This window comes from Besnoitia besnoiti, chromosome V (genome assembly GCF_002563875.1).
Source record: "Besnoitia besnoiti strain Bb-Ger1 chromosome V, whole genome shotgun sequence".
NCBI classification, from domain to species: Eukaryota; Apicomplexa; class Conoidasida; order Eucoccidiorida; family Sarcocystidae; genus Besnoitia; species Besnoitia besnoiti.
In genome coordinates this window covers 1,406,857-1,429,503 of record NC_042360.1, presented here as the reverse complement: position 1 = coordinate 1,429,503, position 22,647 = coordinate 1,406,857, and the positions used below count along the sequence as shown (strand labels likewise).

Genomic DNA, 22,647 nt, shown 5'->3' with positions numbered 1-22,647 from the left:
CGGGACACCGACCTCTATACGCTCGATTCATTTTTGCGGTGGTCATCCACAGTATATTGAACACGGCAAACCGTCACAAGAGAGAGACGACTACGGGTAACGGGATGGATGACAGTTGCACTCGCGTAATAAAGCAGAACGCGGAAAGCCAATTTGGCAACTTCCTCGGAGGGACGCGGTGATGCCTTCCTGAAGTTGCGTTCTGTCGAGCGAACAAAAAATCCCTCGCCCCTACACCGCATTCTCTCGACAAAAGAGTGTCTTGGCTGTGCTTTTCCGCCACCGCCTGGATGAACTCAACACAAACCGGATCCTTGTTTCATGCCAGGCCCAGCTGTGCAGCGAGCGCCTCCGCTTCGTCGAGTACCGAGCCTGACAGTAGTAACAGCAGGTGGAAGGATGTTTGACTCTCGATGATCCCGCAGACGCTTGGAGACCAGTTGAGACAGTACACTAGCTCACAGGAGCACAGTCTTGCCTCGCCGTCAGAGCATAAACATCGGCGCCGCGAACCTGAAGTCACTCCTCGAAGTTCATACGCGGTTCAACCACACTAAATGGCGCTACTGCAGTGCCACAAATTCAACTGAGAGGCCTACCAGAAAGACGCCTGCCAGCTTCAGGATATTTCCGCTACCTACATTTGGTTACCCCAGCCTTAAATTGAAGCGGACTGTGTCTACGCACTCTTACCTCCGGTAGCCATCATTGCATCAACCCAGAATGTCTCGGAAGAAGGGTTGAGGCCGAAAGGTGTCATGACCTCTTCGAAACTCTTCTTATTGCCTGCTCGCAGCACTTCAAGGTACTTCTCTTCGAAGCCTTCGGCAGACCGTTTGTACACACCATACAAAGAGCCCACAGCGAGCTCTGAGAACGCATATGCATACACGTAGAAGGGTGTCGTGTGGAAGTGGGGAATCCTCGCCCAGTCGAGATCCGTGTGCGTATAGGAGTCGAAGACTTCACCTTCCTTGCCGTAGTACTTGCTGTGTTACAGATATGCCATCATCACACACATAAAACACAAGACAAGAGACCGCTCCACATAAACCGCGTCACCCACGAAGATACAGCGACTGAAAGCACAACAGCTAATGCTCTCTCAAGAGACATCGCTACACCTAACGTCCCGTCACGCGGACGCTCGGTATACAAACACTTCACCGCTGGTGATCCACCGACTTCTTTGCTGGACAGTCCCTAGAGCCAGTCGAACTTTGCCGTCCAGCCTGCAGCTGTCATTCAGTCACACGAGACACAGCTGTTTCGTGGACTGCACAAAACCACTCGAGACCGCAATGCAGACGAGTATCCTACATTGCGTCCGGGGTAACGACTACGTACAACGATAGAATCACACAGTCATGCCCGTCTTGGCGGGTGCCAAGCCGTCTCGTCAACACTCCCAGGAACGTACACTACACACCGTGTGCACGACGAGGAAGTACAAAATAAACCTACATGAGCGTTTCAGTCCACATGGTTGTGAACGCGCTGTCCGAGACAGTTCCCTCAGCTCTGGCGGTGTGTACCCTTTCCTGAGAAACCATACGCACCTCCCATAACAACGCACAGCTGCTCAGGTCTGCAACAGGGTGGCATGCTAGCGCCTGCAGCGAACTGCTGCCTGCGCATCGCCTTTCGTAAAGGACGAAAACGAAGAATGGCTGATCCACCCATCGGAAGCCTACGCAGCCTTCTCCCACGCATCGCGCGACAGAATATCCATACGCTGTTGTGACTGCATCAGCAGAGAGATCTCAGCTTGAGCTTCGCCGGCGTAAGGTAGACCACTTTCCTGCATTGGAGCCGCAGCGCGTTTCATCGACGGGGCTCTCTCGCCCAAAGTGGTGCTAGGCAACAGTTGATTGTGTGCATCCGATGAGTCGCCTGATATCACCGGAGTTCCTGCGAGGCTTGGCGCGGTGTAGGATTACCTCGAAGTGGTCAAACATAAGCTGGCGAGTCACTGTGCTAGTCCAGCCGTCGAGGTGACGCAAGAGATGCGACAGACGCTCTTCAGGATCGGCCGTTTTCTGTAGAATGTGATCGAAGACAATCCGCTCGCCCATAAGGCTCGCCATCTCGGCGATGGTTAGGGGCGGCGCTAGCTGCAGATTGCCTTGTCTGTACGACAGGATCGAATGAATCGCGTGGCCTGCAGAATTTCAGACAAGCAACGACAAGCCCATGCAGAAATTCCACAGAACCGTAGCTCGCCTTGTACGCTTACGATCCGCGCCGCGAGACTGCGGCGAAAAATGTTTTGTACCCCGTCGCATGCTCTGACGCGTACAGCTAACTGGACCTGCACGCCTCGCTACAGAGCAGGCTCCGCGCTGTCGTCCTGTCATGAAGCATCACGACCCTTCCAGCAGGCGTGTCATGGAAGCTGCCTTGTTTCACGACTGCAAATCTGATTCAACGTATTTACTCGAAAAAAGGTTGGCTGGCCGCCCTTGTAGAAAACTTTCGCGTTCCATATCTCTCACCGGCTTCGTGAGCAAGAGTCTCGACGCAATGATGTTGCCCAGTGTGTTCCAAAAGGATGAAAGGCCCCGTTGTCGGCGTGCCTAAGTAGCACCGCGGCGTGAGTTTCCCTGCGGTCGCAGGCGCATCGATACGGCCTTCCGCCAGGAGCGTATCAAACAACTTGGCCATGGTAGGCGAAAAGGATTGGTACCCTTCTCGCACAATACGCGTCGACTCCTCCCAGCCGAAAACGTGTTCGTTTGACTTGAGGGGCAAGGGTGCCAAGCGATCTGAAAAAGAGAACGTCTGCACACATGACGCCCCACACGGGCACATGCGCGAGGTCTAAATCTGCCACAGCAAGAAGCGTCTTTCCAGAAGACAGATACCTGTAGGGTGAGAGTCACCTTGTGCGAGAACAGGTCCATCTCTTCGCCAACTTTTTGCACGCGTTGCATGAGGACTGCTTTCGTGACGGAAGGCGAATGACACGCAGGGAGGACTGTGCCACGCCACAACGCCGCAGTATTACCATGAGAGGTTACCCACACCTGGAATCGTTGATCGGCGTCAGGTCGCCTTGGGAGTCTCACGCGCACACGCAGCAACTCGCCACCTACGCTACAGCAGCGCCCTAGTACACAAAGTGGGTTCCAAAGGGCCTGCACAGGCAGAATCGAAAGCGTCTATGCACCTCAGACGTGAGTTAGACAGAGGTTCGTTTACCTGCAGCACTCCTTTCCTCTTGAGGATTTCCTTCTTCAACTTGTAATAACGCCTCGTCAGGTCCACCGCCACCGTGGCGCCCGCGTGGATCAGTGCGTCCACGGTTTTGTCCGAGACATTATTGGCAACGTTACGCATAGCCCGCAGCGTCTAAAGGCAGAGAAAACACAGAGCGCCAAGCACTGCAGCGCATCATTTGCCCTGCTTCGCAACACGATGATTGGCTGGCGTCGCTACAAGGCCAGTCGCGTGACTATCTGTCAAAAGCTTCCGGACTGCTGTCCGAACACTTGACGTGTATGAAACAGAAGAGATGCGGAGAGTCAGAGGGAGCAACATGAGCACGTGTCCACGCACTGACAGTCTCCCCTCTTTTCGGCATTACCGAATATTGCCTCTCCTTTCCTTCGATGTGCCACGAGCCTGCAACCACGTTGAGGCTGAGCGCCGCAAACTTGTCAATCATCTGCTTCCTCAGGCCGCTGAAGACATGCGCACCGAGACGGAGCACGGAAAGAACATGCAAACCCTAAACTGCACATCGCTTCATTTGTCAATGCATCAATACGAGTGGCTGTTGAGAGGCGTAAGAGGGGGCAGAGAGAGAGAGCTCGGGGCGTTGTTTTGGCGTGTCCATCCCCAGTCCCCCAGCACTTGATGGGTGCCAATGAAGCTAATGGGTTCGCTTGCGTGCAGCAGTGGATATTTCGCGGCCATGATGTCAACTCAATATTACAACCGAGGAGAAACAATTGACCGAACCGCCCACAAAGACTCTCACGCACCTGTGTACGGCACGCTGTGCTTCGTGGCGTCGCTCCTGCTTCACATTCATGACGAAGCTGAGAATTTCAGAAAGAGGCATGCTCTCCCCGCCCATTTCGAAAGTCGCCCCGCCAATCTGCTTCCGGTAATAATCAATGACAGCGGACTTGCCAACCCACGGGGCGCGGACCAAGAGGGCGCGCTCGACGGCCTCAGAGAGGACATGCGGCGAACGACGGCGGACGGAACTGAGGTAGCCAGAGTAGAAATTGAGCATCCCCTTGGAAGACCGCATTTGTTCTTCAATGACTTCCTCTGGAAGTTCGGCAATTTCCAACTCCATGAAGACGAAGTTGGGTTGGATCCTGGCGCAAAGCACACCGTTTGCAGAGGCAAAGTACGAAGAGCAGTTTGAGGCATCGCGAGTGCGACATTCTCAGACAGAGCCAAGAGCCTGATAGAGCCTGATAACGGCAGGGTACTGGCAAGAAACAGAAACGTCCACTGAAGACTGGGAGCCGGTCACGCTGCCTAGTCAAGCGAAGTAGAAGATCGCGTATCACCTACGGTGAAGACGCTGGCGGCCTTACGGCGTCCGCTTCCAGCTACTGTGATGCGCGACACGCACTTACGCTGCAGCCATTGTTGCCTTCAGTTGGTTCTGCCGCTTCGCGATATCTTCGTTTGTCGTGTTCACGGAGTAGATAATGTGGATGTAGTAGGAAATGATATCTACTTGCTCGTCCAGGTGCTCGTATTCCTGAATGGCCTTCAGCAGCTTGTGGCGCAGTTTACCCTTGTATTTCTCGTTGAACACCGCTGCCTTCTTGCTCAGGTGCGCCAAGTCCTCATCGATCAATGCGTCAAAAATAGAAGAGTACTTGAAGTGTCTTCGCAAATCAAACCGAGGAAGGCTTTGTATATCCAGGCGCCCTGGGCAAAAGAGGCAACAGCCGTTTCCTCGCGCCACCTTGAAGACACTGCCGCAGCGTGACCAGCCGCGAGCGCGTCACAGCAAACTTAACAACTCTCCTCGCCTCGGTTATACTATGATTCTTATTAATGGGAGCACAGTTCCCTGGGTATCCAATCTAGTGCTCTGCCTTGGGCATGGTATCGTCTACCCACAACACATCATGTGCCACTTAAAAGCCGGAGTTCAGGACACAGGCCAGGCCCCCACGATGGCAAGATACACGCGCTTTAGAGAGAGAACACGGCGAACGTGCTGCTACATTTGCGCGTAACTTGTCTACACAAACCCCAGCCAACGGGATTACGGCGCACACCTTTCAGATGATTATTACCTGCGCCGTCTTCCGCCGCTGCGCGTGCGAACAGCAAAAACGCGTAGCTCTGCAGAGCAGCATGCATATTTGAAAAGAAGGCACCCGCACACACATGTAACAAAACAGAGAGATGGGTCGTCGTTTCAACTACCTGCTTTGTGTGGACCGCACACACTGGCTGCACTGCAGTCCAACAAAATCAGCCCTCCCAAATGTGGTCTATGCTCGGGAGAGGAACGGGACTGAGCAGACGATGCTACCACAGTTGCGCATCTTTTTGACGTCTCCTTGCAAAAAGCCTGCCACCACAAAGAGTACGACTGAACCAGTAGCCAATCGCCTCACAACTCGCGCCCCAAACGGTATGATTTCTCTATCAGGTAGTCTCCACATCTGGAACGCAGGCTCTTTAGTACAAAACCGGTGCGTCAAGGGGGGGACTGATAAAGATGTTACGATGTGCGTTCTGGTATCTTTCGTCCTTGTCCAACTGGACACTTGCAGCGCGGGATTCGGTGCCACTAGGCGATATTCGGTCTGTTCTCATCGTATTCGCTCTATTCCATACGCCTCCAAGACTTAAGAAAGGCCGAAGCTTACAGCGAGAAAGAGGAGCCAGCATGACCCCGCGCTGAAATACGCGTTTGTTGATGCCTTCCGCCGCATGGCATCACTGCGGCGCCGGTACGGCGCCGCAAGCCGTTGAAGAGAACCGAGACAAACCATCTTCCGCCAGCCGCTTGGAGGTTTTAAACGCGTAGAGACTGAAATTAGGAAGACCGACTGTCGGCATCGATACTTCGCAACCGCTGATAGGTGAGAAACCGCGGACAGGAAGTACTTAGCAACGCCGCCACGCTTGAGTGGGTTTGCGCCCGCTTTGCAGTCCCCCAGCAGCCGGAGACGGTTAAGGTAGCACCGAAAAAGGAACACCGTGGACCGCCGCGAAGGAAAGTTAGCACAGCCTTGGCAGGAAATGAAAGTCAACCATTTCAGCCGTTCATTCGGCATCGAGCCGCGTCCGGCTCGATGCCATGATGATGGCGATGCCACGCCAGCATGCAGGGGTACGCTAATCGCTGCGCGGCTCGAGCCGGGACGTGCCGGTTGCTGCCACAGCCGCAGCCCCACCCACAATCAGGCACGAAACTCGACCCACAGTACACATAGTTAGCGCACTCTCCCGATGAGGATAAGCTGCGGAAGCACGGTGTACTTGCGAAAAAATGCATATTCTTTTACATCTGTGCAGTGCCTCTCGTTGTAGCGTGTCCCTGTAGTGTACTAGGGTCGTGCGCAGTAGGAGAGTGCCATCCTTTAGAACTGGGCGGCCGGCGTTTGTTTGATACCTTTGTACTTTGAGTAGGGAACGAGACTAGCCGACGCGAATAGCTATTCTGTGTCAACTGAAACACAGACTCACTGATCTCAGGCTGCAAAGTTGTAGATTCGTCGGTGTTTCGATTCCACTCCGTCGAGTGATTTCTGTTCACTAAGTGCAGATTAGTGCCCTGTACTTCTGCGTGTTTAGTGAAAGAGCGAGAGAAGCCACCGGAACAGTACAGACAAACGCCTCGCCTCACAAGACAACGCAGCGCCCTGCCACACGGTCACTTGCCCGTCGCGAAACTCTGGACGGATTGCCGTCATGGGTGTGGAGGGGTCGGGAAAGGCCCCACCTACGCAGTCAGTTCTTTCAAGACAGCAACAATAATTCACTATGTACCCGGCAATACCACGCAGTCTTTGCTGAACGCGAGCGCATGACAGCTTGCGCCTTGCCCAGATCTGAGATACCGTCCGTTTTGTGGAGCCCCGTTCAACCACGTCTGACAGAGGGAGTTGCCTTCGCGGGTGAGTACGATGTTTCTAGCTCAGCAATTGCTTGTTATAAAGCGTTCCAAAAGCTGCGTGGCAAGATACCGTCATGGTGCGATTACCGCGAACATACCTGGCCATCAGGGCGGAGTTGTTCCATGGTGCGGTAACTGCTGGGCGAAAAACACGGTAGAGTAAGGGACAGAATTCCCGCCGAATCTCGACGGACCTAGTCGAAGTGCTGTTGCTGGGGGGGGGGGGGGGGGTGGGCACCAAGTAGCCAGCACTTCATATTGTCATGCAGTACAAGTTCGTGTTAAAAACGCCCCCCGTGAAGTTGCTGCCTTTCACACATGTCACCCCTCAGCTTGATGCGGAAGCGAGGAGTCTGATGCTGGGGTGCTCCCTCGTTAAATGACGTCGTGCTTTCTGGCAGGTGCTTCGCATACCCCGCTGCGCGTCGCCACTTTCCAACTTTGTGGATCATAGCTATGCGGGCCGCAAGCTCTTCTTTGAATTTCGCACGTATTGGAGTCGTTTGCGAGTGACAAGTGACCGCGAAGGGAGACGTGTACACGCGAATACGCGTGCCTACTACGAACAAGCGTTTCCAGCGTGCGCTGGTACGCAGTGCCGGCGCGAAAAAGAGGTGAGCGGATACGGCGAGGGGGCACTACTGATGCCCCTGCCTATTTTATCGAGTATCTGAGGGATCGAGAATCGGTCTTTTCCAGAGTGTCCATGCCCTCATGAAACGTGGGGTCTCACCCTTAGAGTGTCTTTCGCTCCTGCCGTGGGTGGCCCCGGCTTCTCCGATTGAAGAAGGCACATACCACCGAAGCACCTCTACAGCCTCCCCTGGGAACATACTGACCGCACACACGAGCCTCTCGATTGTGGTGACCGCGTTGCGTTGTCTTTTGGGGGGGCTGCCCTTTTTGGCGTTGAGGAACCTTGGTTTTTTAGTCTACTCACATTGCTGAAGGAGTTTCCTTTTTCCTGCAGTCTTTCATCTCGCGGCAATACCAGTGTTGGCAGCCGAAGCACCGCTGCGCAGGCGTTGTCCGTACCAACTCGAAACACATCGGAGGTGTGTTCATCTGAAGTGTTGTTTTTCGACGAGTTGTTCCAACCCACGAAAGAGGCTCCTTCCACGTCGCCAGTTTGTAGTGGCCATTGTCCTTCTTGGCACAACTTTTTTTGTGCACTTTTCCGCGTTTTTTTTTTTTCGAAAGGTTTCACCTCTTTTTTTGTTTGCCGCGTAGCCAAAATGTCGAAAGGCAGCTGCTGCGCGTCGGTTTGCCCGGCGCTTCAAGGTGACTGTCGTATCGCTCGTCTGTTGTCGTGGGAAAACCCGACAACCACTGGTTCGCTGTTTTTGGGGTTCAACTTGATTTACTTCTTCGTTTTTGTGCTGTGTAAATCTCTTCTCTCTATCAGCTGCTACTTCCTCCTTGTTCCCTTTGCTGCGGGTTTCGTCTTCCGCGTTCTTGATCTTGCTCCCTCGTTTGGTGAGGGTCCTGTTGAAGTAGTCAGCAAGACTACCATCAGCGCAAAGGTCAATTGCTTGTACGAGAAACTGAATCACTCCCTGGAATCGATCCGCGACATCCTGCTCTGGAAGAATGCAGCCTACTCAGCCAAGTGCTGTGTATTGACGTGGGCCGCTGGGTACGTCTCGTCGTTCTTCTCCATGTACTTCATCATTTTCTGCCTCGTGTGGGTTGCCTTTGGCTTCTCGTTCGTAAAGAAAATGTGTGCCCCAACCGTGAGCATGTACGTCTCTCCGTACATCGAACAGGCCCGCGAGTTGTCTCACCGCGTGATTGGATCTATCCCGCGAATGGATAACGTCACCAAGTAGACGAGGCGATGTCGAAGCGTGGCCGCGGCTGACAGGGGGACCGGAGGCTTGCCGTTTCCACTGCATCTTCCTCAGTGATACGAGCCTGATGAGCAAATTTCGGAATGGGGACGGCGTGATGCTGCGGTGTGGTATTGACCGCACCACCGGCAGCCGGTAGCGCACCCTCACGTTTTTATACTCTGGCGCAGGCGAAGACAAATACTGTGCTTTTCAGTCCGGAGCCGCAGCGTACAGTCTCCCTGATGCAGATATATGGCAAAAAGATTAACCCCCCACCTTCATGGAACTTCCAGCTTTCCGTGTACTGTGATGTACTGATGCTGGAACCCGGCATCTGTGTTGAGGCAGAACTAGGGTGCGTACGCTGAGCGCTGCATAGTCTCGTACAAGTTTTGAGGTTTCGGCAGCGTGAAGTGCTTGAAATAGCATGCAGGGGGTGCGTGACAAATGTAATCAAACATGCTGGCGTGTTCAACCAGAATCTTTCTATGGATGTAGGCAGGGACACGAGGAAAGAAAAGTGAGGGAGTGCGTGTTGGCGCCACCTACGAGTATGTGACCTAAGCGCACGGCAACGCTTTTTGATGTGCTAAAATCTCCAGGGCTGCTGTTTCAGGCTGTACTTGTCGGCTTTCTTCAAAGGGGAAATGTTTGTGCATGTCAGTAGTTCATGGAGATACAACTCTGCTACCTCATGTGTATGCGCCTTGCTCGCCTCTGGAAATGACTATGCTTCCAGTTCCGAGCCCATGAGGTTCGTTACGTCTCGGAGTTAAGCGTGATTTGCTAAGCATGACTGGAGCTGAAAGGTCGCCGTGCGATCGACCACGAAAGACACCCAGCGTGTGCACGAACGTTCCGCCGCACTATAGCGGTTTCCGTTGTCAGCTGAAAGCGCTTTAGTGAGGCCTTGAATACTGACTGTGACTCGCTGCTGGAACCCCTAAAGCCTGGCTCAAATGAGCATATGCCACACCATGGTAGGGATCACGCTTGCTGATAGATGTTGAGACACGTCGACAGCATTTGAAAAATAGAAGACTGCGCGAGTGATGGAGACAGTCACTGTACCCCGTTGACATAACTGGATTTCGCCATCCACCAAGACAAGGCCAAGCACTGAGATGTTTTCACCGTGAGAGGCGATGGCGAAAGGGCACCTGCGACTACTGAGAGGATCTGTCAGCTCGAGGAAGTTTTTTTTCGAAGACAAAGACTGCAACTAGCAGCCAGGATGAAGCACGCGTTTGTACTGCGCTGCGTAATGTTCTATCAGGGCCGCGGCACAGAAAACAGACGCAAGCATGCCTAGAAACAGTACGTCGGCTTCGTGGCGCGGCAGTCAAATCATCCCTTGTATTGGGAGCTGGTTCATCAAAACGAGTACGGCAGAGCTGCAGTTTCTGCGTCGGGTTTGTTTTGTCATGAACAACCACAACTCGGCACGAATTGCCCACCTGCTAAGTAGAAACTCTGGCAGCTTCTGGAAGTATTAAGTCATGTGATACCACAGCGGAGGCTTCCGTGACGATGCAGACTGCCGGGGACTTACCAATCCCACCACGTGGGCAACAAAGACGCGCGTCGAAAAAGGGAAACTGACATGGAGAGGCTATGCAGATTTCACAAGAGAACGGCCCGCGGCCCGCTCGCAGAGCGGTATCATGCTTCCTGTCTTGCACACTGCAGCTCTACAGCGACTGGGCAGGAACGCAGGTTTTAGAAGACTGTCATCGAATACAACCCGGCAAACACGCACGGATTAATGGGATGTGCACGCATCACTGCGGCAATTCATAAGCTCCACGACACTCAACATATCACCTACGCAAGATAAAGCCTTGACAACATGCTCTTTCACCGGATCAGAAAGCAACAGTACCCACATGTGCGTCAATAAAACACTCGACACTCCGAAAAAACATACACAGGCCCTGCCTGGATGCGTGAGGCCGAGTCTCGGAGGTGCTTGAAGAAGTGGTGTGACGCGGCCGGTTTGCAGCGAGAGGGTGGATATCATCCGCATATCCAGAGGAAATTACAAGCGCCCCTTTTGAGGTATCAACGCCATCCTCTGGACGCACGATACTGGCACGTACACACAATTTCGCCCAACGAAAGTGTATTGGGACCGGAGGCGCGAAACCGGTTATCCTTCTCGCGCGCGGCTTGGGGGCTCCCGAACTCAGTTTTGGAACAGGAACCTGAGATCGTCTTGCGTCAGCTTTGCCATGGCGTGGTCAGAGGCACCCACCGTCCCGTCGAAAACCAGCTGTTTCTTTTCCTGAAGCTGAAGAATTCTCTCTTCAACGGTTTTTTCCGCAATGAAACGAACGGCAACAACTTTCTTGTTCCGCTGGCCTATGCGGTGCGCGCGCTGGATGGCTTGCATCTCCGCCGCAGGGTTCCACCACGGATCCATAAGGAAAATCCGACTAGCTACCTGCAAGTTGAGACCCTCTCCTCCAGCCTTCAGCGAAATCAGGAGCACTTTCAAAGTAGGGTCGTTGTTGAAGGCGTACAGAACGTTCGACCTGAGCAGAGAACGGACATGAGTAAGCCAGACACAATACCCACAGCGACGCTGCAGGTGCCAACGCGCCGCCCTCTACGTACTCCCACACAGAGGACACCCCAACACGCTGGCGCAACACTCCCTGCCAGAAGAGGTCTTTTGTTTATCAGCGCAACTTACTCATCCTAAAGGAGCCCTCCCTGCTAGATGGCCTTTTTCAGACAGCCCCACGCCCGAGCACTTCCACTCCCATAGGGTTGCATCCTCAGAGATAAAATACCTCCGCTGATCCAGTGAGACAAAGCAGAATGACGCGAAGTGTTGCTTCGAAGCATGTCACATGCCTTCCGACTGCACAGACGCCCCGATATGTAACGGCCTCTATCTGGCTGACCCTGACCCCCGATACTGTATGGTCCTCTGTCTTACAGCTCTCTACAGCACCTGCATCTGAGTCCTATATCTTCGACGAAGGCATATACACCATATGTAGAAAGATGCAGTAAACCCCATAGAAATCGGTACGACTGAAATCAGTGCCACCAAAGCTGAATCGCAACTCGTGTTGTCTCTCCTCTATACTGTTGCGAACGTAAAATGACCGCAGATAATGGATTCTCCCCATTTGTGCCCAGTCGGGGATATGGCGCACCGTGACACAATCGGCATTGACCCGACGAGCTTTGCGCAGTGGATTCCTCCCTTCTTCAGCCGCCACTCGATCAGGTCCAGCATGGAACAGAACTGGGAGAAAACGAGACTTTTCACAGTGCTGTCCTCTGCCTCAATCTCAAGAAGCTCCTGAAGGCAAACACCGGGCGCCAGAACCAACGATGGACTCTCTCCCGCAGAACCCGGCCGACGCCACGCCAGCCAACGTGACACAGGCTGTCAGCGAACAAAAGGGAAATCCGTCCGCTGACCACTGTTCAGGCTCTAGACGTGTGGCAACCCCTGTTCTGCGTTACTCTCTGCCGCGTCTACTAGTCATGCTCCAGCGTCGACGCGTGCTTCCACAGCCCGGAGGCACAGAAGGCAGCCGACAGCCAGCCGCGCGCGACACCCCCCGCTTCCGCCTCGCGGTAAGCGCCTGATCAAAGCGCGGCGCGAACCTGATACAGCGCCTCGATTTTTGTGCTGCTTCGAAACTCGCTCGCCTTGATTTTCTGCATGATCCCCGCGGGCCCACGCTTCGACAGTCCAGCATGCTGAAGGTTCCTCGACAGGTCTGAGATGGACTGGGCAGCCCCCTGGTTCGAGGGCGACGCCTGTCCGCTCCCCGCGCCTCGCCCGCGGCTTCCGCCTGCGCCGGGAACCCTCTGCGCGTTCGTCGCCAAAACCGCATCCAGCTCCGCTTCGTCTTTCTCGTCTTCTGGCTCCTCGTCGTCCTCTACCTTTCTGCACATGCGAGCCAGCTTCCCCGCCCTGCCTTCGTCTTGCGCGTCGTTGTCCGCATCGTCGCCGGTGTCTGTACGCTCCAGCGACGACAGGTCCACCGTCAGAGGCGTGTAGCACGCGGGGCACCCCAGCACGTCTTTTCGTTTCTCCGACTTCTCCGAACTGCTCTCGAGGCCCGGACCAACCGGTGCCGACGCGACGTACTCTCGCAGACACGCGCGGTGGAAGGCGTGGCCGCAGCCCGCCTCCACGAGGTGATCCTAAAACACACGATCGCGTGGAAGGCCCACAGACGCCATCGGACGACCCGCGGGCGGCTGCCTGGGTCCCGCGCGGGCTCGCCACGCGGAGAAATGCTCCACAGCTTACGCGTTGGGAGGCAAATCCAACACCAAAACACTCCGGCTACTAAACGCACAGAGTGCGCCACGCCCGCACGCGGTTCAGAGCCCACCCGAACAAGCAACGAGATGCAGTGATACCCGCCAGGGCGCCTCCCTTTTCGGCGTCCTGGCCTAGTCATCTGTAGAAGACCCAGGGGCCGCCAGGCCCCCTGGAATACCAGAAACCCGCACGAACGAATGGCACGCTGCCACCATGCATATCGTTGAACATTTGTATCTATCTCTATCTATCTCTATCTCTATCTATCTCTATCTATATCTATATCTCTCTATCTCTATCTCTCTATCTCTCTATCTCTCTATCTCTCTATCTCTATCTCTCTATCTCTATCTCTCTATCTCTATCTATCTCTATCTATCTCTATCTATCTCTATCTATCTCTATCTATCTCTATCTATCTCTATCTATCTCTATCTATCTCTATCTATCTCTATCTATCTCTATCTATCTCTATCTATCTCTATCTATCTCTATCTATCTATCTATCTATCTATCTATCTATCTATCTATCTATCTATCTATCTATCTATCTATCTATCTATCTATCTATCTATCTATCTATCTATCTATCTATCTATCTATCTATCTATCTATCTATCTATCTATCTATCTCTATCTATCTATCTCTATCTATCTATCTCTATCTATCTATCTCTATCTATCTATCTCTATCTATCTATCTCTATCTATCTATCTCTATCTATCTATCTCTATCTATCTATCTCTATCTATCTATCTCTATCTATCTATCTCTATCTATCTATCTCTATCTATCTATCTCTATCTATCTATCTCTATCTATCTATCTCTATCTATCTATCTCTATCTATCTACCTCTATCTATCTACCTCTATCTATCTACCTCTATCTATCTACCTCTATCTATCTACCTCTATCTATCTACCTCTATCTATCTACCTCTATCTATCTACCTCTATCTATCTACCTCTATCTATCTACCTCTATCTATCTACCTCTATCTATCTACCTCTATCTATCTATCTCTATCTATCTATCTCTATCTATCTATCTCTATCTATCTATCTCTATCTATCTATCTCTATCTATCTATCTCTATCTATCTATCTCTATCTATCTATCTCTATCTATCTATCTCTATCTATCTATCTCTATCTATCTATCTCTATCTATCTATCTCTATCTATCTATCTCTATCTATCTATCTCTATCTATCTATCTCTATCTATCTATCTCTATCTATCTATCTCTATCTATCTATCTCTATCTATCTATCTCTATCTATCTATCTCTATCTATCTATCTCTATCTATCTATCTCTATCTATCTATCTCTATCTATCTATCTCTATCTATCTATCTCTATCTATCTATCTCTATCTATCTATCTCTATCTATCTATCTCTATCTATCTATCTCTATCTATCTATCTCTATCTATCTATCTCTATCTATCTATCTCTATCTATCTATCTCTATCTATCTATCTCTATCTATCTATCTCTATCTATCTATCTCTATCTATCTATCTCTATCTATCTATCTCTATCTATCTATCTCTATCTATCTATCTCTATCTATCTATCTCTATCTATCTATCTCTATCTATCTATCTATCTCTATCTATCTATCTCTATCTATCTATCTCTATCTATCTATCTCTATCTATCTATCTCTATCTATCTATCTATCTCTATCTATCTATCTCTATCTATCTATCTCTATCTATCTATCTCTATCTATCTATCTCTATCTATCTATCTCTATCTATCTATCTCTATCTATCTATCTCTATCTATCTATCTCTATCTATCTATCTATCTATCTCTATCTATCTATCTATCTCTATCTATCTATCTCTATCTATCTATCTATCTATCTATCTATCTATCTATCTATCTATCTATCTATCTATCTATCTATCTATCTATCTATCTATCTATCTATCTATCTATCTATCTATCTATCTATCTATCTATCTATCTATCTATCTATCTATCTATCTATCTATCTATCTATCTATCTATCTATCTATCTATCTATCTATCTATCTATCTATCTATCTATCTATCTATCTATCTATCTATCTATCTATCTATCTATCTATCTATCTATCTATCTATCTATCTATCTATCTATCTATCTATCTATCTATCTATCTATCTATCTATCTATATACGTATATCATGGTGTGCAAGCGCACTCACGGACACCGACTGAGCATCGCCCTTCTTAGGCCACAGCTGCGACTCTCTCAACAGCTCCTCCCGCGTCGCGCCGTGAGGAACTGGCTTACCTCGTAGAGGACGTCGTCTTGGCAGAGCGCACAAACCCCAGTGGGGACAGACTTCCGCGACGCGGTGGGCAGCAGCGACGAGCCATCCAACGGCTGAAGCGAGCCGTGGATGAGAAGGTAGGGATGATCCACCGCCTGGCGCAGCCGGCTGAGAAGATCGAAGATGTGCGCGAAGTTGTGCAGCACCGTCCCGGCCTCGACGTAGGCATCCTGAGACGAAAACCCAAGGCCCACGGGAAGGCGCGCGCCTTTGCACTCAGCCGACGAGGCCAGGGCGAGCACAGACGCGCCCCGCGCCGTGGAAGAGAGGGAGAATGCCACACCCGATGAAAAGAGTGACGGGTGGCGCCCATCCTTGCGCATGCACATACGGCTGCCACCGGGTCAGGGTGGGTCGAAACCCAGCAAGCATGCGAGCGACGGCAGCACATGCCGAGAGAGCTGTGACACCAATCACAGACAGCCGCCTCGCCAGTGACGGCGGAGACCGTGAGAGAGAGTAGGAAGGACTGTTGATCCAAATCGCGCTTTTACCGCAGCGCAGGGCAACCACACATGCCGCAACAGCCACAGACGCGCGCCTCAGACTTACGAACTGAATTGCTGTCTGCTTGAAAAGCGACTCGTAGAAGTCGCGTTCTTCAGGCGACAGCGCATCCCGCCGAATGCGGACGGTGAGGGGGGGAAGCTTCACATCGGCCGCGCGCTCGACCTTGGTGCGGCGGAGTAAAATCAGATCTAGCACCTAGACGCCAACACACCACGAAACCAACACCTGTGCAAGGCAGACAACCGTGGAAGAAAGCCCTACACACGCCAGTCACACACAACTCACATCATTCCAGGCCGACCCTCCACACGCGTTGTGCTAAACAGACAAACGCACGTGCACAAGCCAATCCTTTTGTGGGCTGGAGAGACTCTCAGACGTCAGCTCTGCGCAGTAGATCCACATGGCCACCCCCCCCCGCCCCCTCCTGCTGATTGAGGGATATGAACACTAATCCTCTCGCACTTCAGGGGTATGCTGAGTAACGTGTGTGTCTGCGAGTGTCTGACTATCCAGCTGGAGGCGCTCTGGTTGCCTGTCAACAGCGGCAACTCACGTCTCGTTTGAGGTTCTTCAGTGCAACGACGCCCTCGTTCTGGTAGCCGCACCGTTTGATGGGGTTGATGACTTTCTGGTTGAAGAGAGAGAAATGGCTCATCCGCGTGTGACCGCATTTCACGCAGTGCCTGAAATAACGCGAAGGCCAAGCAACGAGAAGACAGCCACGCATCAACCAGAAACATCTGCATAAAGAACGAAAACATACAGTCCTGCACGAGCCGATGCGCCAAACATGAGAAACAGGCCGTCGGACATAGGCGCGAAAGTGCGACTTCCGACAACTACACTGGAGACGCCGAAGACAGTCCAAAAGGACGCGAAGAACGACACCACGATCCAATATGTGAGGGAAATGCCACACGCGAGAGACATGCAGGAACGGCAGGCGAGGAAGAAACGGGGTGCGACGACGAGCAAAAACATCATCACTGCAGCAAACGAACACACAAACGTGGCGACGCCAAGCCAAGAGGCAAAGGGGAAGGGGAGGCGTAAACGCTACAGGCGCTGCCGCCCTGCGCGAGGAATGCGGTGAAAGAACTAGACAATAGCCCGAGCGCGGGGGAACGAAGACGCATGGTCGCGATGCACGACGACGCATCAGTGAGACGAAGAACGTGTAACTGACGTGTCTTCGTGCGAGGTCGCTTGACATACTTGCCCTCGTGGAAGCGGAAATGGAGCGAGCGGCAGGGGCACCCAGGTCGCTTGCAGAAGTAGTACGCGTAGGGGTAGATTCTTAAAAATTTGACCAGACTGAACAGCTCGCCGACGCGGTTCTGTAGCGGAGTGCCTGTGAGACACCACCGGCTGCCTCCAACTCTCAAGGTCCAGGCCACCCCGTCTTTCGCTCCCTCGTCTCCGCCGTCCGCGCCGCCCTCGACCTTTGATAAGAGCTGAGCGGACGAAAGAACAACGCGATCTTCTTCGTTCTTAGGGACTTGCCGGTCTTCCGCGTTCGCTGCCGTGCCACTCTGCACGTCCGCCGCCGCCTCGCGTTCCTCCTTTACGCGCCGAGAGGTCCGCTGCATCTCGCCGGTCTCCTCGGCCTTGCCTGAGTCGCCGGTCGTGGTGCGTTTCTCGCAAACCAAGGAAGCTGTGCGCAGCGCCAAAACCGCCTGCGCGGTGCTGCTGGCGCGCGACTTGATGCGGTGGGCTTCATCCAAGACTAGGCGCTGCCACAGGATGCTGTGAAGCACCGACTTGAGCACGAGCTGGGTCATCTCCGCGTCGTGCTCCTCTTCTTCGTCCACCAAACCCCCCGCGAGCTCTTCCTCGTCGTCGGATTGCCCTCGGCGAAGCGGCGGACCGGCCGCGCCTCGCCCCGCCTTCTTTTTCCCAGACTTCGCCGGCGCCCGCGCATCCTCCGAGGAAGCCCCTTCCGACTCCGACGCGAGCGACGACGAATCTTCAGAGGCCTCAGACGGCGACGACGCCGAACTCGCGTCTGGGTCGTCGTCGTACTCCTCATCGGAAGAAGACGACGACTGGAGCGCGTCGTCATTGTCGTCGTCACTGTCGTCACTGTCGTCTCGCGCATAGCGGCGCCCGTTCTTTGAGGCCGACGAGACCTTGTTGACCGATGTCTCTTTTCTCTTTCCGCTCTTCCCGGATGCCGGCTTCGTGGAGGCGCACTGCGCTTTCTTCTTGCTTCCTTTCGAAGTGCATGCCTGACCCTTCTTAGACGCCTTCACGCCCGTTGCCGCTCCATTGCTCACAGCGGCCGAGCCCGCCATCCGCCTCGCCTCAGCCGCTTCGGCGACTTCCTGGAGTCGCCCGGAACGCCGCGGGGCGAGCGGCCCCTGAGCGGCGTCCCCCACGACCTGAGTCTCCTTTGTGTCGTCGTCCTTCCTTCGCTTCCGCCTCTCAGGCGCCTCCTCTCCACCCGCAGCTGCCGTGGAGGGCCGTCCGCGCTTGGCGCTCCGCGCAGCGGCTGCCGAGCTGGCTCGCGGCCGTCGCCGCCCTCCCGCGTCATCGCCGTCGTCGGCGCCACTGTCTGACAGCACCTCCGCCGCCAGCGGACGACCCTTGTCTTCTTGGAAGAGGAAACGCGACAGGCGAGTGACCAGCTGTTGCTTCGTCCCGCTCGTCGGCAGCCCACACCGCCTGAGAAGGACTTGAAGCACAGGCAACTTCTGCTTGGGAATATCGGTTTTGCTGAGTTGCAGGTCGCGCCGCAGCTTCAGGGCCCGTTCGCGCTCCACACGCCTCGCTTCGGCCTCGTCATCATCCTCGATCTCCACAGGATTGTCCGCATCATTTCGGCGCACAGCCTTCGCACCAAGAAGCAACTCGACGGCCTCCGCCACGGAGCCGTTTGTCGCCAAGGCCGCTGCGAGGGCCCCGTCGCGCTCGTACCCCATGTCGACGAGCTTGTGAAACGCGCGATTGATCTCCTTTTCATCTTCAGCCGGCGAAGACACGAGCGAAGGCGGGCTCGGTGCTGTCTTGCCGGCTTTGCCCTTCTTCGCGCCCTTGCGTCGCACCGCGTCCCCAGCAGACTCGCGTTTCGCAGTCGACGCTGCACCGGACACCTCATACGGCGTCCGACGCACGAAGCGGAGCGGCTGCGGGAACACCCACGAAGGGCCTACTTCGCGCACATCCCGCTGCGCCTCCGCCATCAACTCCCGCATCACGTTCGACGGCGTTGGAACGAACGACGAACTCGAAGACGAAGACGACGAAGTGGACGACTCGGCGTCGCTTCTGCGTGTCTGTCTCCCGCCCCCGTGCGTGCTGTTGCCTGCTTCGCTGCCTGCATCATCCATGGCGCGGGCGCCACTTCGCCCTCGCGGCCGCTTGGAGGCGTTTGCAGCCGCGCCCACGGACCCGCCGGCGTCACGGCCCTCTCCGGCGACTGGAGGCTCGCCGGAGGTAATCTGCAGCGTCTGCATGGCTTTCTCCGTGCCGCGCTTGCGCGTCGTGAGATGCTGCTTGGCGGTGCGAGCTGCCTCAGGGCCGCAGAAGTAGCGCTGATGGATGCTGAGCTTCTCAGGCAGAAAGAGGCGGCCGCAGTACTGCGAACGGCCGCGCAGGCACAGACGCAAACCCAGCGATTCCACGCACTTCACGAAACGAGTGCTACAGAGCACCACAGAAAAACAAAGGAGGTCAGATGCAACGAAACGACACAGCGCGCCTAGCCAGGCGCCCCGTGTCGGTCGCACTAATACATGCATGCGGGATACAAAGCGGCTACGACCAAAGCATCCTGAACCCCGACCCGCGTCACACATCGCAGGCGTCTCGCGGGAGCCCATCCCGCTACGCCTGCCCGCGAGGGCAGATAGCCCTTAGAACGCAGCAAGGCGTAAGAAGAGATGCGCAGACTGGCGTCACACAGTAGATCAAGACGGTCTGCGTCTGCAGCTCGGCACTACGACGCGTGCAACGCCTCGTCGTCTGTCCTGTGCGTACCTTGCAAAGGACTTTGCGTTTGTTCGTTTCTCTTCTGAAGTCTTGCTCGAGAGTCGAGTAAGTGGTCAGCACGACGTCATACTTATCCAGCTCCGACTTGAGGCCGCGGCGGAAGGGCCCGTGGTAGACGAGGACTGAGAGGCGCCCGGGGCGCACGAACTTCTCCAACTCGTCCTTCCACTGCAGCAGCGCCGCGAGGGGCGTCACCACGAGCGTCCGTCCCACACGAGGCAGCGCGCGTCGCTCTCTCGAGGGCGACGCCGCGCGCAGCTCCGGCGGCAGTGGCGGGAACGGGCGCGCGAGAATCAACGCTATGATTTGGATCGTCTTGCCCATTCCTGCGAAGACAGACCGAATGCGCCAGTCGACGCTAAGGCCACAGCTGTGAAGCCTCATTCGACACGAAACTAAAAGCCAGAGACACGCGAGCCCAAGCCCCGAAAACAGCCGCTCTGCATGTGAGGAACGACGTCGCAAAGACGAAGACATAACGGAGTCGACAAAAAGAAAGGGCGCGCAGCGGAGACACCGCAGCAGGGCGAGGTTTAGGGCCGGCACGCGAGGTACACGGCGAGTGCGAACGCGACTCTTCCGTGCTGCTGAAGTCTGGCAAAACGTGAAGCACGGCAGCCTCACCCATTTCGTCCGCCAGGATGCCTCCGCGAACGTCGGACTGCTCCTGTCGACAGAGCCACCAAAGGCCTTCTTCTTGGAAAGGCAGGAGAGGCACGAGCAGATCCAGGGGCGCGGGTCGGCGGCCTTCGATCTGGCGTTTGACGAGTCCGCGCATGACGTCTGCGACGTCGCGGTGTTCCGAAAATTCGTCGTCCGCTTCGGCCTCTCGTCGTCGCTTCTTTTCGGCAGCGACCCAGGCGGCCATCTCCTCAGGCGCCACGAGGTTGTGAATCGCCGCGCCCACGGCTGCCTTCACCAGCGTGACGGCGGGCGCGTCAAGCTCTTCCACGCCGTGGAACACAGCCGCCAGCTCGAGATGCTCCCCAACGCACGCGTGGACGGCGCCCATCGGAACCGCCGCAGGCGTGTCGGCAGACGATTCCGAAGGCCCCAGACTCGATACGAGCGCGGCTTCATCTCCTTGCGGTTTTTTTACGCGTGAAGGCGCAGGCGATTCGCTCTCCGGCGACGAGGAGGCGTCGCAGCCAGTGTCGGTCGAGATCGAGGAGTCTTCGCTCTTTGCAGACGACACGTTTCCCCCACAATTCTTCGATGGACCCGTCGCGGCTGCCTCTGAACGCTCCAGGTCTTTGCCGCCCTCTGCCTTACCCCCGCGCCTGCGCAACGCCTCCCTACGGGTCTCCTCGCCTTTGGAATCTGACGCGGCGATGCTCTCCTGGGAGGAGTTGGCCCCAGCCTCTGCGGAGGCCGGCGACGCCGAAGCCGCAGCGCCAGAATCCGCCTTCGCTTTCTCTGTGGACTCCTCGAGAGTCTGCGCCTTCGCAGCGACGAGAATCTCCTTCAGAGACCCGAGCTCTTCGGCGCCCAGCTGGCTGCCCAAGACTTCCTCAAGAATGACGCCCGCGCAGTGGAAGGAGGCATGCAGCCAGCAGGTGAGGAGACCATACGCGCCGCGCGGGTCCGCTGTCGGATAGCCCAGACGCAGTTCGCCCTTTTCGATCTTGCCGCCGCAACAGCGGCACTTGCTCTGCCCTGACGAAAGGAACACGCCGGTTCATAAGCGCACACAACCGTATGTATATGTATTTGTACGTATATACAAGGTTACAAGAGATGAGGCGAGGGGACTTAGATCGGGAGAAATACGTGATGCATTAGTATACTACAGACGCCCTGCACGATGTATATACACATATATATATATATATATATATGCGCTGACAGTATATACTGTGTATGCGGGAGAGTCGTCGTCTGCGCATGCAACAGAGCTGCTTCTGAGTTGAATATTCAATTCAAAGCCCTTGAGTTCCCCAGTCGGCATCCATGGGCGTTTCCACTTGACAGGCCTGCGTGTGGCGAATCCTCACGGAACCTTCGCGAAAGCTCCGGCGTATGTCAGGTACAACACCGAGTACAAGTCCGGCGAACGCGGAGTGTAGTGTGGATTATGGCATCCCGCGCTAGTGGCTTGAGAGCATATCTTCGACAGTCCGCCGTGAATCGTCTGAGTTCCAGAAGAGGTCAGCACGCCGCGGAAGTGCCACTTCGGGCACATCCCGCCAGGCTTCTACGCGACAGAGGATCACGGCGCTTCAGTGTCAGACTCTCGGTCACCTAGCCAAGAAGAAGACAAGAAAAAGCTCGCAAGGCATGCATCTTCCGCCGTATCCCCGTACCTGTGGGCGCAGTCTGGACGAGGAGGCGCACGTGACGGAGTCTCGCAGCATCGCTCTTCTTCAGGCGTCGAATGCTGGCGTGCGGCACCCACTGCTTTGTCTCTGGGTCAAACGCAATATCCTCCGCAGTCATCGGAGGCAGACGCCGAGCCGCAGAGAAAAGCGCCTCCAGAGAGGCAATGTCGTCCCCTCCGGCCGAAGGCGGCATTGGGCTGACAGCGGGGGTCCGGCTTGCGAAAAAAACAGGCAGAACAGTCGCTCTCGGGTTGA

General features: G+C 54.5%; 3 protein-coding genes across 3 annotated transcripts; 1 reads left to right on the top strand and 2 right to left on the bottom strand.

Annotated features, from left to right (window-relative positions):
• Window positions 1-319: 319 nt before the first annotated feature.
• Window positions 320-5,104, bottom strand: BESB_060180 (peptidase family M3 protein; the record flags this gene model as incomplete). The annotated part of the gene is made up of 10 exons (XM_029364432.1): window positions 320-372; window positions 694-989; window positions 1,465-1,541; window positions 1,941-2,161; window positions 2,496-2,781; window positions 3,202-3,351; window positions 3,587-3,683; window positions 3,987-4,331; window positions 4,599-4,946; window positions 5,091-5,104. The coding sequence occupies 10 exons, from the start codon at window positions 5,102-5,104 to the stop codon at window positions 320-322; spliced, it is 1,887 nt and encodes a 628-aa protein (XP_029219140.1).
• A 3,239-nt stretch (window positions 5,105-8,343) lies between these two features.
• Window positions 8,344-8,937, top strand: BESB_060170 (reticulon protein; the record flags this gene model as incomplete). Its single annotated transcript, XM_029364431.1, has 1 exon — window positions 8,344-8,937. The coding sequence occupies one exon, from the start codon at window positions 8,344-8,346 to the stop codon at window positions 8,935-8,937; it is 594 nt and encodes a 197-aa protein (XP_029219139.1).
• Window positions 8,938-11,125: 2,188 nt separating this feature from the next.
• BESB_060160 (SWI2/SNF2-containing protein RAD16) lies at window positions 11,126-22,585 on the bottom strand (the record flags this gene model as incomplete). Its single annotated transcript, XM_029364430.1, has 11 exons — window positions 11,126-11,474; window positions 12,108-12,256; window positions 12,568-13,113; window positions 15,532-15,741; window positions 16,124-16,276; window positions 16,638-16,767; window positions 17,300-19,662; window positions 20,063-20,400; window positions 20,699-20,915; window positions 21,039-21,730; window positions 22,378-22,585. 11 exons carry the CDS (start codon window positions 22,583-22,585, stop codon window positions 11,126-11,128), a joined length of 5,355 nt encoding a protein of 1,784 aa, XP_029219138.1.
• Window positions 22,586-22,647: the final 62 nt, after the last annotated feature.